General features: G+C 34.0%; 1 protein-coding gene across 1 annotated transcript in view; it reads right to left on the reverse strand.

Annotated features, from left to right (window-relative positions):
- The window catches only part of LOC111062077 (proclotting enzyme-like), a 43,850-nt gene extending 36,608 nt beyond the window's left edge, over positions 1 to 7,242 (reverse strand). The window contains exon 1 of the mRNA XM_039422541.1: positions 6,918 to 7,242. Within this exon, the coding sequence (XP_039278475.1) occupies positions 6,918 to 7,014 (97 nt within the window). The 5' untranslated portion in view covers positions 7,015 to 7,242. The remainder of the gene's footprint in view (positions 1 to 6,917) is intronic.
- Between the last annotated feature and the right edge of the window lie 8,469 nt (positions 7,243 to 15,711).

The following is a 15,711-nucleotide window of genomic DNA, read 5'->3' on the forward strand; positions in this document are numbered from 1 at the left end:
TTCTGCTAGGTTAGGGCGAGTGCTCCCAACCAGGATAATGAAAAGCCGAGCTCGCGACTGAATAAATCAAAGGGCAGCGTGTCTGCCCCACCCTGGTGAAATCCGTGCACACGAGGAATCTGTTTAGAGATGAGCAACGATAGCATGAGAAAGCATCTAGAGCTGAGCATCTTCGTTTAGAGATACGACGTCGTGTAACAGTAACACAATCTGATAACGGATATGGCTTCCACACATCAAGTTTGTCATCGTTCTGTTTATATACATCCTTTGACCGCGAAAGGAAAACAGCAGGCGAAAAAACAAGTTTTTAGATAGATACATTCACCTCTTTGAACAGTGCCTGCTTAAGGCGAATTCACACATATCAGGGTATCAGAGTCAGTGACCGGTACAGTTAGAATATTATTCCCATAAGTTCAAATGGGACTATTCCCACTCAGCCATGCCGAGCAGTATGAATAGTCCCATTGGAGCCTATGGGACACTATACCGTACACTTTCACTGATACTGATGCATGGGAATCCGTCCGTATCAGTCGATGTTGCTGATGCAACTTCTGAATGTAGCAAAATCAAGAGTGATTTCTGCATCGACAAATCCATTCAACAAGTAATAAATTGTTGAAGAGAACAACCATCTGTGTATTCATAGAAACATATTCCACTTTTCCGGGCAGTGTCTTGTCGATTTTTAAACGTGTTATTAAAGCCCAGGTTAAACAAGGCGCTTGACACGATCGTGATACGGACTTTTTTCATATCTCCTATATTATATAAGTATATGATCCAATGCAAACGGAAATGGCGTGGAAGTGAGTATAGTCAGCGCCACGTCCTTGATATACGCCACTTCTGTGTAAATTGAGTTAGGCTCGTTCAACTGTTTGTGCTGAAAGCATTGCATTAAATTTGATCATTCTCCAAGTTAAGACAAGTCTTCACTTACTCGACATCTTTCAATGTCTTCTGTTACAAATCATCCAACTAGCCTCGTATCAGGCCGATTTGTAGGGGCTGATTGATCCAGAGTAGAAGAATAATTTTCAATTAGTTAATCCAACCGAGTTAATATCAACCCAATTTTGTTGAACTAGAATAAATCCAATAGTGTTCAAATTGAGGTACTGAATTTTCTCATATTAAATCTATATAATAGAAATGTGTCGTACATATGCACGAGATTTGGATTGAATGAATAAGTTCATTAAGATTTATTTTTCAAGATTTATTTATTTATTTTCATACAAATAATTTATGTGGAGGCAAACAGGTAAAACCCAAAACTTGCCTCCTTAACACAAGTTACATAATACAAATTTTATAAAGATATATAAACTTGGAATAAAAACTTATACATTAAAAAAATCAAAATCATAATGATTAACTGATTATTGTAAACATATACAGTAGAAAATCGTTCATCTTTAAATAAAAAAAATACAATGATATGAATGAGAATAATAATTTCTTGGAAAAATCAATGAAGATGAAATTAATAATAAATTGATGATCAGTACAGGGAAAGAAATAAAATGAGATGATGAATTAATTATTATAAACTAGGAACTCGATTAAATCTAATAAACGAAATTGAAAAAAAGAAGATACTGGAGAAAAAACGGTATTAAAGGAGTTGACACATGGAAGCATTTTTCAAGATGAACTGATTAATCTAAACTCATTGGATTGCACTGAGTGCTTTCCTCTTGAAGGTGTTCAGACCATCCGCAAACACATCTATTCCATATCCGAGACTATTCATTAATCTTGGGATTCTATTTAGAGGGGAGACATACCTGTAAACTGTCTTTGACCTGGGGATGAAGTACAAGGAATGACATCTACGGCTTAAGACTGGAACGGAAAAAATACTTTAGAAGTGAATTTATCATGAAAAAACATAATTTTTGATCAACTTCGCCCCAGTTTACGATGACCTCTGTATTTCATAGATAAAAATATCATCTATTGTTCTCTCATTTTATTACGTTACAATTTGATTTCGGGTACTATATTACCAGATACCTTATTTTTATTTATCATAGCAATAAGTTATTTTCATGGATCTAATACCGTACATTGTCATGTTGGAAAAAGGAACTGTTTTGTTTATGTTGGAAAAAAAACAAGTTGTCTTGGCCAAGAATTCAGAACCAACAATATAGGCTAATCCAGCCAGTTCAAGTTCAATGGAAAATGCAGAAAGAGTAGAAAACAACAACAATGAGTACAAGACAGATTCGAGATTGTTCAAATGTCATGTGGAAGAAGTTGAATTAGGCGGGTCCAAAGAATATTCAAAAGATGTAACCGGTTTATAAAAGTCGAGCACGAAAATTCTGCCCTTCATACAGAACTTGTTCCACTCGACGAAGTAAGCGGTTGCGACTCGATTCTGTACTCATTTTATTTGCATGTGATGCTTGATCGTTCAGGGATGATTTAGGATTGGAACAGAGTGTTTAGTGGAATCTTATGCTTTGCATGTAATGGCGTTATAAAGTTTTGTTGATATTTGGACCGATGCTGAGTGGCATCATTGGATTTTTGTTGATATTTGAACCGATGCTCACTATTTATTTATCAAAACAATAATAACATACTTGAGGGGTGGGGAGAGAGTAAATACAGATACAGATAACGTTTCTTAAACTGTAGAGTTTTCACTGTATTTTTATTTTTGAATTAATTCTTTGTTTCATAGTGAAATGAAGGAAATGTTTGAAACAAAATAAATATTTCTAATTTTGATTTGAATTGAATTTTTAGGCTGCGCATTCAGCTCCGACGGTGCTCCACAATGAGTGGAAACCCCTGCTCACGAATGAATTGTGGCGCAATGTACGACGTTGGACAATGTTCTGTGCACAACCATCAACCAAATTCTGCAAACCCAATGATGAGCTCATAAACCCGCACGATTCAGGTTTAAGTAGGGAAGAAGGAGAAGCTTGCAGTAACAGCACTACCTCAGTAAACAAAGCCGTAATGCATTCGTGTGACGTAAGCACAGGTAGGGCTCCTACACCAATAAAATTCGTTGGTATATATCTATATCAGCTAGTGTTTTTATTGGTGTAGGAGCCCTACCTGTGCTGACGTAACACGAATGCACTATGGCTTTGTTTTCAGATGTAGGTAACAGTCGAACTTGTGCGTCAGACACTCAGACATGAGTTTCCTCAGACATGATTCCTGTAAGCAGCTGAGCTGTGCGACAATGTACAGAAATTTGACAGAAACCGTTCTCACTCAAACTCGTACATTTCCCGGAAAAAAACTCATAACAAGAAGGTTTGCTTTGACGTAGAGCACAAATGTGTTGTTTTCACATAGGTTGCGAGGTGCACTGTTCTTTATTTGAACAAGACTTTGCCGAAGTGAATGCTTGATTTTTTGATTGTTGGGAAATGCTGGGAAATGCAAAATTTCCAAAAACCTTGTATTTACGTCGACGCGCAATTTAAAAAGGAACATACCTGTCAAATTTCATGAAAATCTATTCATGGGTGTCGAACACCTCAAAATACGAATAAACGAAAATAATCAATGATTTCTCGTATTATGAAGATTGTGTGAAGGAAATGTGGTCTTCACTTGAAATGCTGGGATAATGGCAAAGACGAAGAAAGAAAAAGACAATTTTCCCCTATTAGAGAATATTAAATCTCATTTGTTTTTTTCCTGAACAAAATAATTCAAATGACTCATTCTGCAAGAGCATAATAGAAAAAATGATCATCAATGCTCGGAAACACCTATTTAACTACCTATTTAGCTTGATAATATACGAGCTCAAATCTGAATCACTAAAATTTTGTCAAGTTGGAATTGAATAGACGTTTACGATATTATTAAACGAGAACCATTTGAATTTTAATGAAATAATGCATTCTCTCATTTATGATTGCGATAATCGCTCTAGAATGATTATTGCTCCATAATTGAAAGTATAAGAAGTTGATGTTGTCAGTACCACAACTTTGTTCAAAATCAATTAAATATCTGTTCAGCTGAAGATGTGGCAGGTGTTGCCATGTTGCCATGAAACCCAGCTCTGTAATTTAAATTTATTTTGAACAGAAATAGTGATATTGACAACATCAACGTTTTTTTCTTTCAAGTAAAAAGTACTAGTAGTTCTGTGAACAGTAGACCTCACGCAGTATTCTCATTCACAAGAGTACCTGATTGAAACTGTAGACCTTATGGAAATACAGCAATAGACTGGCTTCTCCACACCACGGTATTTAGATGAAAATATATACCTCTATATACTTCTTCTATATACCGTGCTCCACACATCTGTGTAATAACTTGTCAGCTGATTTATGATGAATAATTCTATAGTCTAATATTGGCGTATGAAGGAGGCTCCTTTTTCCTTATATATTATCCTTGAAATGCAAAATTTCAAAAAATCTTGTATATACGTAGACGCGCAATTTAAAAAGGAACATACCTGTCAAATTTCATGGAAATCTATTACCGCGTTTCGCCGTAAATGCACAACATATAAACATCCAAACATTTAAACATTCAAACATTTGAGCATTCAAACATTTAAACATTCAAACATTTAAACATTTGAACATTAAGAGAAATGCCAAACCGTCGACCTGAATCTTAGACCTCACTTCGCTCGGTCAACTATTGTATCTAACAAAGTAGCTTCCAGTAATAAATCTCTAGATAACGGTATACTGAATATTTGGTGGAGTTGCTGAGTTAATCACGATACACCAATTGTAATAAGTTGGGAATTTCATTTAAGCATACCCAATAGCTCACATGAATAAACTAGAATTTACGTACCTATAAACTAAGTTTTTCACTTCTACTACCCGTCCCTATGAGACATTATGATGAATAATATTCTGTGTCTGTAATAACAGTTTTGAGACTTATCTTGGGAGCATTTTGATTCTTGTGATTGGGAATTTAGCTCTGAGAAGTATGAGATCGATAGCTAATATTAAGAGATAGAACCTTTCTATTGAAGCATTGTAAGGTTGTATAGAAAGAACTTGAAAATAATCTGCTGCTGTTGTTGAACTTGGAAAGTCATCTGTTTGAATTGCCATACACATTAGTTTGTGACTTCATTTTCAATTTGAACGTTTGGGGAAATTTCATGGACAAAATTCACAGGAAGACATCAATCATCAATAACTCATTGACAGCAGCTTCCTGACTCCTGACTATTTTTCAATAGCGCTGCGTGTTCGAAAAGTGGGAGCTGTATTTGTGTGCTCAAGATCAATTTATTTCTATTTAATATTCCAGATCCGGGCATTCTCCACAAAAAATGACATTCAGGCCATGTACCAACCAGCATGAGTTTAGATAAGAAGTAGATAATTTTTAAGTTTTTATATTCTTTATTTTTAAGTTTTTTTATTCTTTATAAGTGTTTGAATTCAGACTATATAAACAATTGATGCAATCTGATTGAAATGTGTTTTATTTACATATTACTGATACAAATTTGGTTAATACCTTTAAAATTGTATACGATAATCACATTCTGACAAATGAATAGTTTTTCTCTCAATTGAGTTCAACACTTCTATTGGAGTTCTGAGATATAATTTATTGGGTAAAAGTAGGCCTACTATTGAGTTTAGAAACGTGCAAATGAAATTTTATTGAATGATTTATCACTCCATTTTATTAATTTGTCTTTATAATGATTTATCATTATTTTCATGGAGCCAACAATATTTTAACTACAGACCCCTGGGTTGAAGAACTCGCTCATGAACTGTTGTATTGATCTCTGAGATCCACAACTTGTAATTATACAGAGTTGGTGAGAATTATTATGGAAAGAGCTAAATATATATTCTACAAGTATATGTAGTATGTGTACTGCAACTTACAGTAGTGTAGGTTGCATGGAAATCCTATTCCAGTTGAAAAAAAACTTTCTGTCGCTTCAAATCTTTTTTCCGCCATCTTGGATCCGTCATAAATGGACCCAACCCCATTTTGAATTCATTTTTTTTTTCAAATGGGAACGTGGTCATGTGATACATGATTTCAATACAGAATTTCAAAGGAAAATTATTGGCGATATCTCAAACCGTTCCAATGATCTCAATATTTGAAGGTAGGCCTACTAGTAAATGATACAAAAATTAAATGAATGAGTACGGTACCCATACATTGAATAATCAAGTGTTAGTGAATAGTAGCTTCTACTCACATTTTAACACTTTGAACAGAAATAGCAACGGCTATCACAAGTAATATTAATTACGCGTATGTTACAGACAGGCAGCCAGACGTTAACGGAAGTGAGTTAATGTAGAACTTATAAATAATGTTGTACTATTCATCTGAGATCATGTGTCGGCGCATACAGACAGTCTGTGTGACAACTGCCGAATAATAGCATTCTTATGAATGGAAAAATTACAGAAATAGCATGCAAATAATCCCAGCTGACTGACAAATGATTAATTAGAACATTTTTTTTCTTATGCACTTCAAATTTGTTCTGATTGATCAATTCTCTCTAAAGTTCTTGTCGAGCATACAAACGGACAGAAAACGACTTTGGGCTCTAGTAAGTCAAAAGTGAGAAGTTCGCTAACGCACGTTCAGTTACTCCAAGGTTTGAAAAGTAACATCACAAGTAACAATACTTTATTTACTACAGGATTTGAAAAAGGGCTGATTTTTTATTTTGTTCACCACTTCCTCCATATTACAAGTTTGATGAATGCTAATAGTGAAGACCTAACAACAAAATCTCGAGGGCTCATTTCATCCAGTCGTTTCACAAGCGTTGTTTCCTTAAAGTTATCACACTTCTGTCAAATGTGACCAGTGAAACCGGTCTGACTACAGACCCTGATTCGCGGCCGGAATGCATTTTGAAGATTTTGTGGACATATGATCCCACTTACCGTCAATGACAATGGCATCTTGGTAGGCGAAGACTGGCGGAAGGACGAGGAAAGCTGAGGCTGCTATCAGCAGCGATTGCTGAGCAAAAGCCAACATCGCTGAACACTGAGCGGGATGCTGCTGCTGCTTGACACTCGGCCGCCAACTGAGGGGCTGCGGCTGCCAGGATGAAGGCCAAGGCAACGCGACGCTCTGAGCAGAAGCAGAAGCAGAGCAGAGCAGAACAGAGCAGAGCACAGGATGGGGACTGACCACTCTTCACCACACAGTATACAAGCAAACTTCTCTCCTCACACTCAGTCTGAATGGCACGCGCCCACCTGGTGAATAAACCCCTCTGCCCCACAGCTACCACCGCCCACCCTACACACAGAGTTCATTGCCACTTTCTGCAAGTCGGCGACACCTCCTCCCACCCCCCTGTCGCATTCAGTACATCTCACCAATGATACCACAGTTCGATTTTATCATTCTTGTTGTTCATTGACAGGAATGTTGTTTTTAAACAGGTGAATGAAAGTAGTTGATAAATGAGTATAACTATGTAAAGTTGGGTAAAGGTAAATCGTGAGGTAAATAGGTAATTGAGATAAGGATAAAACATACGTCATGAGAATTAATGATAAGTACGATCTGTCACTAAGGCTCAGTGAAAATAGTGGGAAATCAGACGAAATTGCAATTGATGGGCCAGCATGTAAATAGTTGTAAATATTGACAAACGTTGATGTAGTGAGTGAGTGAGAGAGGCACAAAAATGCGTTAATTAAAGTCATAAAACACGTTATGTCACTAAACCTTAGTGAAAATGGTAGGAAATTGAATGAAATTACAAATAATGATGGGACAGCATCGCAGTAATTATAGGAATAAAATTCGTGAACTTGAACGATAGACATATCGAATGATTTGGAAGTTGAATTGTAACTTGTTGTATTGGGGTGTAGGCCTAATGGATTGGAGCAAAGCATGATTCCTTGTTATCAGAATGGGGGAGCTGATGATGATAGAATGGAACATGACAATAGTAGCCTGTATGGCACGATAATTGGAAAAATCTGTGGAAGTGATCAGGAAAGTTAAGAGGATTGGAGGAGAGTTGAGTATTTCAAAAATTGAAATAAAAAAAATATTCTCATTCCCAGGACAGCCCCCCCCCAAGCACAAGGAAGCAAACCCTTCCACAAAATTGAATTGAAAACCCAAAAAATGTCGTCAGTAGTAATTCTAAACACTGCTGACCTCTAAGGAATTTCAAGGACGCAGTTCGGGTACAAACCCCTTTACCCCTGTGGGAATCAGAAGGAAGATCCTTGCACGGTTATTCTTTCATCCGAAGATTTAATTTTGAGCCCCCCCTCACAAGAATTTAAAGGAGAGTGAGCGAGTGCATCGAGGAAAATCAAAATATCTCATCCCCGAAATTCATAAACTGACGTATAGCCAGCTGTAAAATATAAACACGACCTGGAAGATAAAGAAACCTCAAGGGTTTGAAAGGTAAAATTATCCATTATTGATCAAAAATAATAATTATATTAATTTTAAATAAAAACATATTTCTGCGATGTTTCCAAATTCATCAAAAAAGTTCATTTTTCTTTTAATCCTTCAACCATAAAACTTTTTTAGCAGATGCACTCAGCTGCTGGAGGGCTCTTAATCAATCAGCTTAATCAATCCACTTGATCAAAGTAGGATTTGTTGACGTAACATGGTATATCATTCTAAATTAAAGTATATCAGAATTTTCAAAGTTAATCATTATTTCACAGTTTTAAGTGATTACTGTTATATTTTATTACTCAATTTTGTTTGCAAACAATCTAAATTGGAACTCTTCTGTTTTCAAATGTTTGGGTTGGGAATTGGACCTGAATTCAAGTGCATGAAACATAACCTACTTTTTGGACTATTTATAGTGTATAAATAAAAATTCAGGGAAGAAACAGTTTTGGGCTGTGCATATTAGTCCTTTCCCAATCATTTTAAAGAATTGTGTTTTGTTTATCAATAAATAAATAACGAGTGAAGCTCTGTGCCCCGATATTAATTATTTATTTATCCATTTTACAGACCTATGTTTTCGTACTTGCCGGCCAAGCGGCTACCGAAGAACGGAAAGATGATCATGATTCAAGATCATGTTGTGATAATATGATTAAACATTTAAGGTTACCAGCTGTAATAAACAGGTCACCTGTGCTCACGGTAGTTTGGTATTAAAGTATAGTTGATTGGTGCCAGCTGTAAATAATGGTTCCTCAGAAGACCTATACAAATGATTATTATCAATCCCCTATCATTGAGAAACTGGAAAATGTGTTGGAAAAAATTATTAACCTCATGAAAGAGGTTGTTCATACTGCATTCATTAATTATTGAAAAATTACATAATAATTTACAGTTTTTTTTATAAATTTAGCTTAGCTGATATTCATCCTAAAACCTAAAATGGAAGATGGAAAGAATATGGAATTCTGCAATGTACCTAGAATACAAGGTAGCGGCCACGAAAAGATGCGCAGTAACAAATCCAAACCATCTTTTCAATGTTAAATTGAGCAACTTTGTAAGTCTTTTCCTCAAAATGTGAATAACTTTCAAGTCATATCGACATCTCCTACGATTCATACAATATTATTTAAATTTTTCAATTTTTCTATAAATTTAATACTTATGGACGGCTGTATCTTTCAGAATGATCGATTTTGTAAGAGCCTGCACATTGAATACCTGTTGCTCTCTTATTGATAATTAACATGCTTTCCCTCGCTCTTTTGTAATTCAATTACTAAATGCTAATGAATTTGATAAATCGATCATTGAATAAGGAATTGAAAACTTAGAAAAATTCATTGTACTATTTCATTCTCATCCACCTTGGTAAGCTCAACACACTGGTTTCTACCTATGAGATATGATTCAAACCATTTTAGTTCTATACCATTCACACCTACAGTTTTTAGTATTTCCAATAATATTCTATGGTTCACACAATCAAAAGCTTTGGATAAATCAAGAAATATTGCGGCTGCCTTCTCACCTGAATCTATTATATCTATTAGTCTTTCAACAAGGGATACTATTGCAGTCTTAGTAGATTTCCCTTTCTGAAACCCATGCTGTTCATCACATATGAAATTAATTTCTTCAGGTGCAGCAATAGCCTATTTAAAACTACTCTTTCAAAATTTCATTATTACATTTAGAATACTAATGGTCTATAATTTTCAACTCTTTCAGAATCACCGCTCTTGAAAATTGGCAAAATTTTTCCTTGTTTCAGATCATCAGGGAAAATACCCTGCTCTAGTGAAGTATTAAGGAGATGCAATAAAGGTTCAGTAATTCATTTTCACATTCTTTTAAAATTTTGCTTGAGACCCCATCCAATCCTACTGTTTTTTGTTATTCAAAATTTTTATTATTCTTGACAACTCATCTCTTGATAATGGATGAGATTTAATACCCTTTCAATTGGCTCAGCATTTAATGTAGTTGTATTATAAGTATTAGTGTTCAGTGACTTTTGGAGATTATATGCAACCTGTTGATAATACTTATTGAAAAGTTACAAATGTCTATACTATCATGATTCAAGATCATGTTGTGATAATATGATTAAACATTTAAAGTTACCAGCTGTAATAAACAGGTCACCTGTGCTCACGGTAGTTTGGTATTAAAGTATAGTTGATTGGTGCCAGCTGTAAATAATGGTTCCTTAGAAGACCTATACAAATATTATTATCAATCCCCTATCATTGAGAAACTGGAAAATGTGTTGGAAAAAATTATTAACCTCATGAAAGAGGTTGTTCATACTGCATTCATTAATTATTGAAAATTACATAATAATTTACAGTTTTTTTTATAAATTTAGCTTAGCTGATATTCATCCTAAAACCTAAAATGGAAGATGGAAAGAATATGGAATTCTGCAATGTACCTAGAATACAAGGTAGCGGCCACGAAAAGATGCGCAGTAACAAATCCAAACCATCTTTTCAATGTTAAATTGAGCAACTTTGTAAGTCTTTTCCTCAAAATGTGAATAACTTTCAAGTCATATCGACATCTCCTACGATTCATACAATATTTAAATTTTTCAATTTTTCTATAAATTTAATACTTATGGACGGCTGTATCTTTCAGAATGATCGATTTTGTAAGAGCCTGCACATTGAATACCTGTTGCTCTCTTATTGTTAATTAACATGCTTTCCCTCGCTCTTTTGTAATTCAATTACTAAATGCTAATGAATTTGATAAATCGATCATTGAATAAGGAATTGAAAACTTAGAAAAATTCATTGTACTATAATATTATTTCTCTCACAATCTTGTCTGTGTACTGTATATTATATGTAGAATCAATAGAACATCTTGCCTAATCCCTTAGGAGGATCTTTTTTTCAGGAAAATTATTATGGCTTTCACATACTTGATCAGGAAATAGTTTTCTGGTTGAATCTCTCCACAACAAAATATAATGGGATTAATATAATTAATTCTATTTAAGCATGCATACCGCGTGGGGAATTCTCAATAATTGAGAATTATTGTATTGAATACTTGCTCGTATTGTGAAACACATATTTCTTATTTATTATTTGTAAGAGGAATTCTAATTTGATACTTGTTCTCTTATTGTAAAACTCTCATTCCTTATTCATTGTGAAAGGGAAAACCAGCAACTCTTCATGATCCAATAATAATGTATTTAATGAAAATGAATCATACATTGAATATATAGTATTCCTTCTAATAAACTTGATAATTCTATAAGACGAATGATCGGTTGAATGTTTGTTTGAAAAACTACGAAAGGATGACAATCTCTTCAACCAGCTCGGATTATGTTTCTAGATTGTTAGTTGGACACTGAGTAGAAATAATTTTGAATCCAAAGTTCTTTATCAAAAATTTAATTGTAATTTAATAATTGTTTATCAATCCAATTGATCCTTTATAACAAAACAAAATCATTAAATATCATAAGGAAGGAAAGTGGTACACTTACCATTTTCATCCATTGATCATCCACATTCTCCTTCCAAATCACTGATGGAAAACCCTGCACTAACAACCTTTATTCTCTGCAACCGCTCTTGATTTCACTTCAATGAAATTAATATTAGCTTTTCCCATGTCTTCTGAATTGATATTGGTATTGGAATCAGTTTTGAAAGAATAGATATTGGTTGAGTTTGCAGAAGAATATCACAATGAACAAAGGAAACAGCGCGAATGTGTACAACGTAATAAATAACAAGAAAGCTCAAGATATTATTAAAGTATCCATGCCAAGCCTTATTCTTATGATTATGAAACAGTGATTGGAAAAATATAGGCTTATATTAACATTCAAAGTATTACTAGGAGAAATAGGCTACAATCAGTACCTTTTTTTAACTTTATAAGTTGAGAAATTGAAACTTTGAATAGAGAACTCCCAGTAGAAAACTTTTGAAGACATTCATCTTTTCAAATGTTGCCAAATCAAATCTACTGATTCCTTCTACGAGTATACCTTCTCATAGTATCAAATGAGAGTTCCCTATCTACAAACCGGTATGCCCTTACATTATCGAGAATTCTGGATTATCTGGGAGTTTAAAAGTGATGAATTTCTAAAAAAAATTAAGGTAAATATTGTTTAAATCTTAGGAGATGTCGATGGGACTTGGAAGCTATGTACTTTTCTAGAAAAAGATTAACAAAGCTGCTCGAGAAAAATAATGATAAATATTGTATATGACCGCAACACACAACTATCACCTGGTTGAAGTATGTGGATATATGTGTATATAATTTTTTTCCTGAATTAATAAGAGTGCTAAAGGATTAAAGCTGTGCATTAAGGCTAAAAATGAACTTTCTACTCGTGATATTTTTCTAAGTAATTCAACTTGTATGAAGCTATCAAAATGAAAAAGTTTTCTCAAGAAAACATTTTTTTTCGTTCATTACTTTTTGAGATATGAGCGCCTGAAGTTTGAATTTTTGGGACAGAACATTTCAAATTCGGTGAGATATAAATCCATGAGATTTAGAGGATGGATTCTTCATGGTATTGTTGATCTAGTAGAACAAATATTTTTTTTTTAAATATCAATTTTAGAAAAAGTTATTCAATAACTATCTTTAAAATTGATATTCTCAGAAAATTTTTGTTTTACTAGATCAAAAATACCATGAAAAATCAATCCTCTAAATCTCATGGATTTATCTCTTGAAATGTTCTGTCCCAAAAATTTAATCTTTAGGCGCTCATATCTCAAAAAGTCATGATCAGAAAAAAACTTTTCCTGAGAAAACTTTCTCATTTTGATAGCTTAATGATATGCAAATAGAAAAACTTTGAAAAATATCACGACTAGAAAGTTTATTTTTAGCCTTTGCACTGCCTTAAAGATGTTGACCGGCAAGATTTCAAGAATTTTTAGAAAAATAATATTATAGTACAATCAATTTTTCCACGTTTTTAATTCCTTATTCAATGATCGATTTATCAAATTCTTTAAAATTGAGTAATTGAATTACAAAAGAGCAATGGTAAGCAAGTTAATTTTTAATAAGAGAGCAACAGGTATTCGATGTGCAGGCTCTTACAAAATCGATCATTCTGAAAGATCCAGCTGTCCAAAAGTATTCAATTTATAGAAAAATTGAAGATAAATATTGTGTGAATCGTAGGAGATGTCGATGGGACTTGAAAGTTATTTACTTTTTGTGAAAAAGACTTACAAAGTTGCTCAATATTGAACAGATAGGAACAATAGATATTTAGAGCACCAATGAGGTCACACCGACCATCTGACTCTGATCATTAAAAGAGCGAGATGCGCGTGGCCAGTACCTTGTATTTTAGGTACCTTGGAATTCTGTTTGGTTCATCGTATGTCTCATATTTCCTGGACTTATTTAACCTATTAGCCCAATCAAGGAAGTGTTATGGAGGGAAAAGTTTGGAAGACAATTTTTGACCCCTCAGTTCTGTCCAGGGTAGTGAGGAGGTAAACATATCAAAAGTTCCCACCCCTCTTCCTGTGCTAAGGGGGCGGGGGTGGTTCAAAAGGTAACATTTTTTGGTTTCTCGCATATAACTAGAACATTAGGAATTTTACAGACAAGACTATTCCATAAGAAATTAAAGATCACATAATATCCTACAATAGACTACTGATCTAACATTTTTTTCTATATCTCTTTTAATTTTTGATATATCCCCTCTAAAAGATGTGACATTTTTGAAAAAAAGCACATTCTCCTTCATTTTTCTGCTATTTTTGCTCTTATAACTTTTTGAATATCGATGGGAAAAATCCATTCTGATCATGAGTTTATAGAGCATCAAATTCTCTTCAATTTGATGTATAATTTCACAAGTTTACGGACATCCACACGACTGTTGCAGCAGCTTCAGTGTTGAGTGTGAGATCTTCACAATTTATATAAATTATAGCTTATTATTTAATAAACTAAATATATTAAATCATACCTTCAGTTATGCAAAAATAGACCAATTGACAAAGGAATTTGAAGAACATTTTTTAAACACAATTTTTGACTCCGCAGCTTTGTTGGGACCAGTTAGGGGGTGAACATATGGAAAGTCCCTACCACTACCCCTAGTGCTAAAGGGATAAGGGTGTTTTAAAAGTTGCATTTTTCAATGTTTTGATTACACGCTCATATCTTGAGAAAAATACATTCAACCGCCATGACTAACTATTCAGAAATGAAGCTTGATAAATTCTCTACACTATTTTGTTCCATGGTGATTTTTGATATATCCAACAGTTTTCGTGATATACGTTCTTAAAATTGTAAACTTGTTAAAATAACAGCTTTTAATCCTATATTTTGATGTTTCAGGGCCTAACTAAGCCTTCAGGGTTTTTGCATAACTGAAGATCTCACACTCAACACTGAAGCTGCTGCAACAGTCGTGGGGATGTCCGTAAATCTTGTGAAATTATACATCAAATTGAAGAGAATTTGATGCTGTATTAGCTAATGATCAGAATGGATTTTTCCCATCGATATTCGAAAAGTTATAAGAGCGAAAATAGCAAAAAGTTGAAGGAGAATGTGTTTTTTTCAAAAATGTCACATCTTTTAGAGCGGATATATCAAAAATTGAAAGAGATATAGAAAAAAATGTTAGATCAATATTGTAGGAAAATTATGTAATCTTTAATTTCTTATGGAATAGTCTTGTCTGTAAAATGCATAATGTTCTAGTTATATGCGAGAAACCAAAAAATGGCACCTACCTTTGAACCACCCCAACCCCCTTAGCACAGGAAGAGGGGTGGGGACTTTTGATATGTTTATCTCCTCACGACGCTAACAGAACTGCGGAGTCAAAAATTGTCTTCCAAACTTCTCCCTATACCCTTTCTTGAGCATTGCCTGGACTATATATCTATTTTTTATTCAACACTTTACTCACTTTACTGATAGATATTACTACCAATTGATTGAGAAGAATATTTTTTCGGAATAATAAATGCAGCATGACTAAGCACATATGAAGTCCGTATTGAGATGTAAATGAAAATATTGATTGTCAGATAAATTTCATGATTCACCAAATAAAGTCAAGTATGACATGAGATACATTGACTTTTTGGCGGTACGAAGTTCGCCGGGCCAGCTAGTAGTTTATAATAAAAGAGTACAGTGTCTCTCCTCATCCTCCATGAGAGTTGAGTGGAGTAGCTTTTATTGTAACAATGGAATGAATCATTATTGACTGAGAAACTATCACATATATTTGAA

The sequence above is a fragment of the Nilaparvata lugens genome, chromosome 2 (assembly GCF_014356525.2).
Source record: "Nilaparvata lugens isolate BPH chromosome 2, ASM1435652v1, whole genome shotgun sequence".
NCBI lineage: Eukaryota > Metazoa > Arthropoda > Insecta > Hemiptera > Delphacidae > Nilaparvata > Nilaparvata lugens.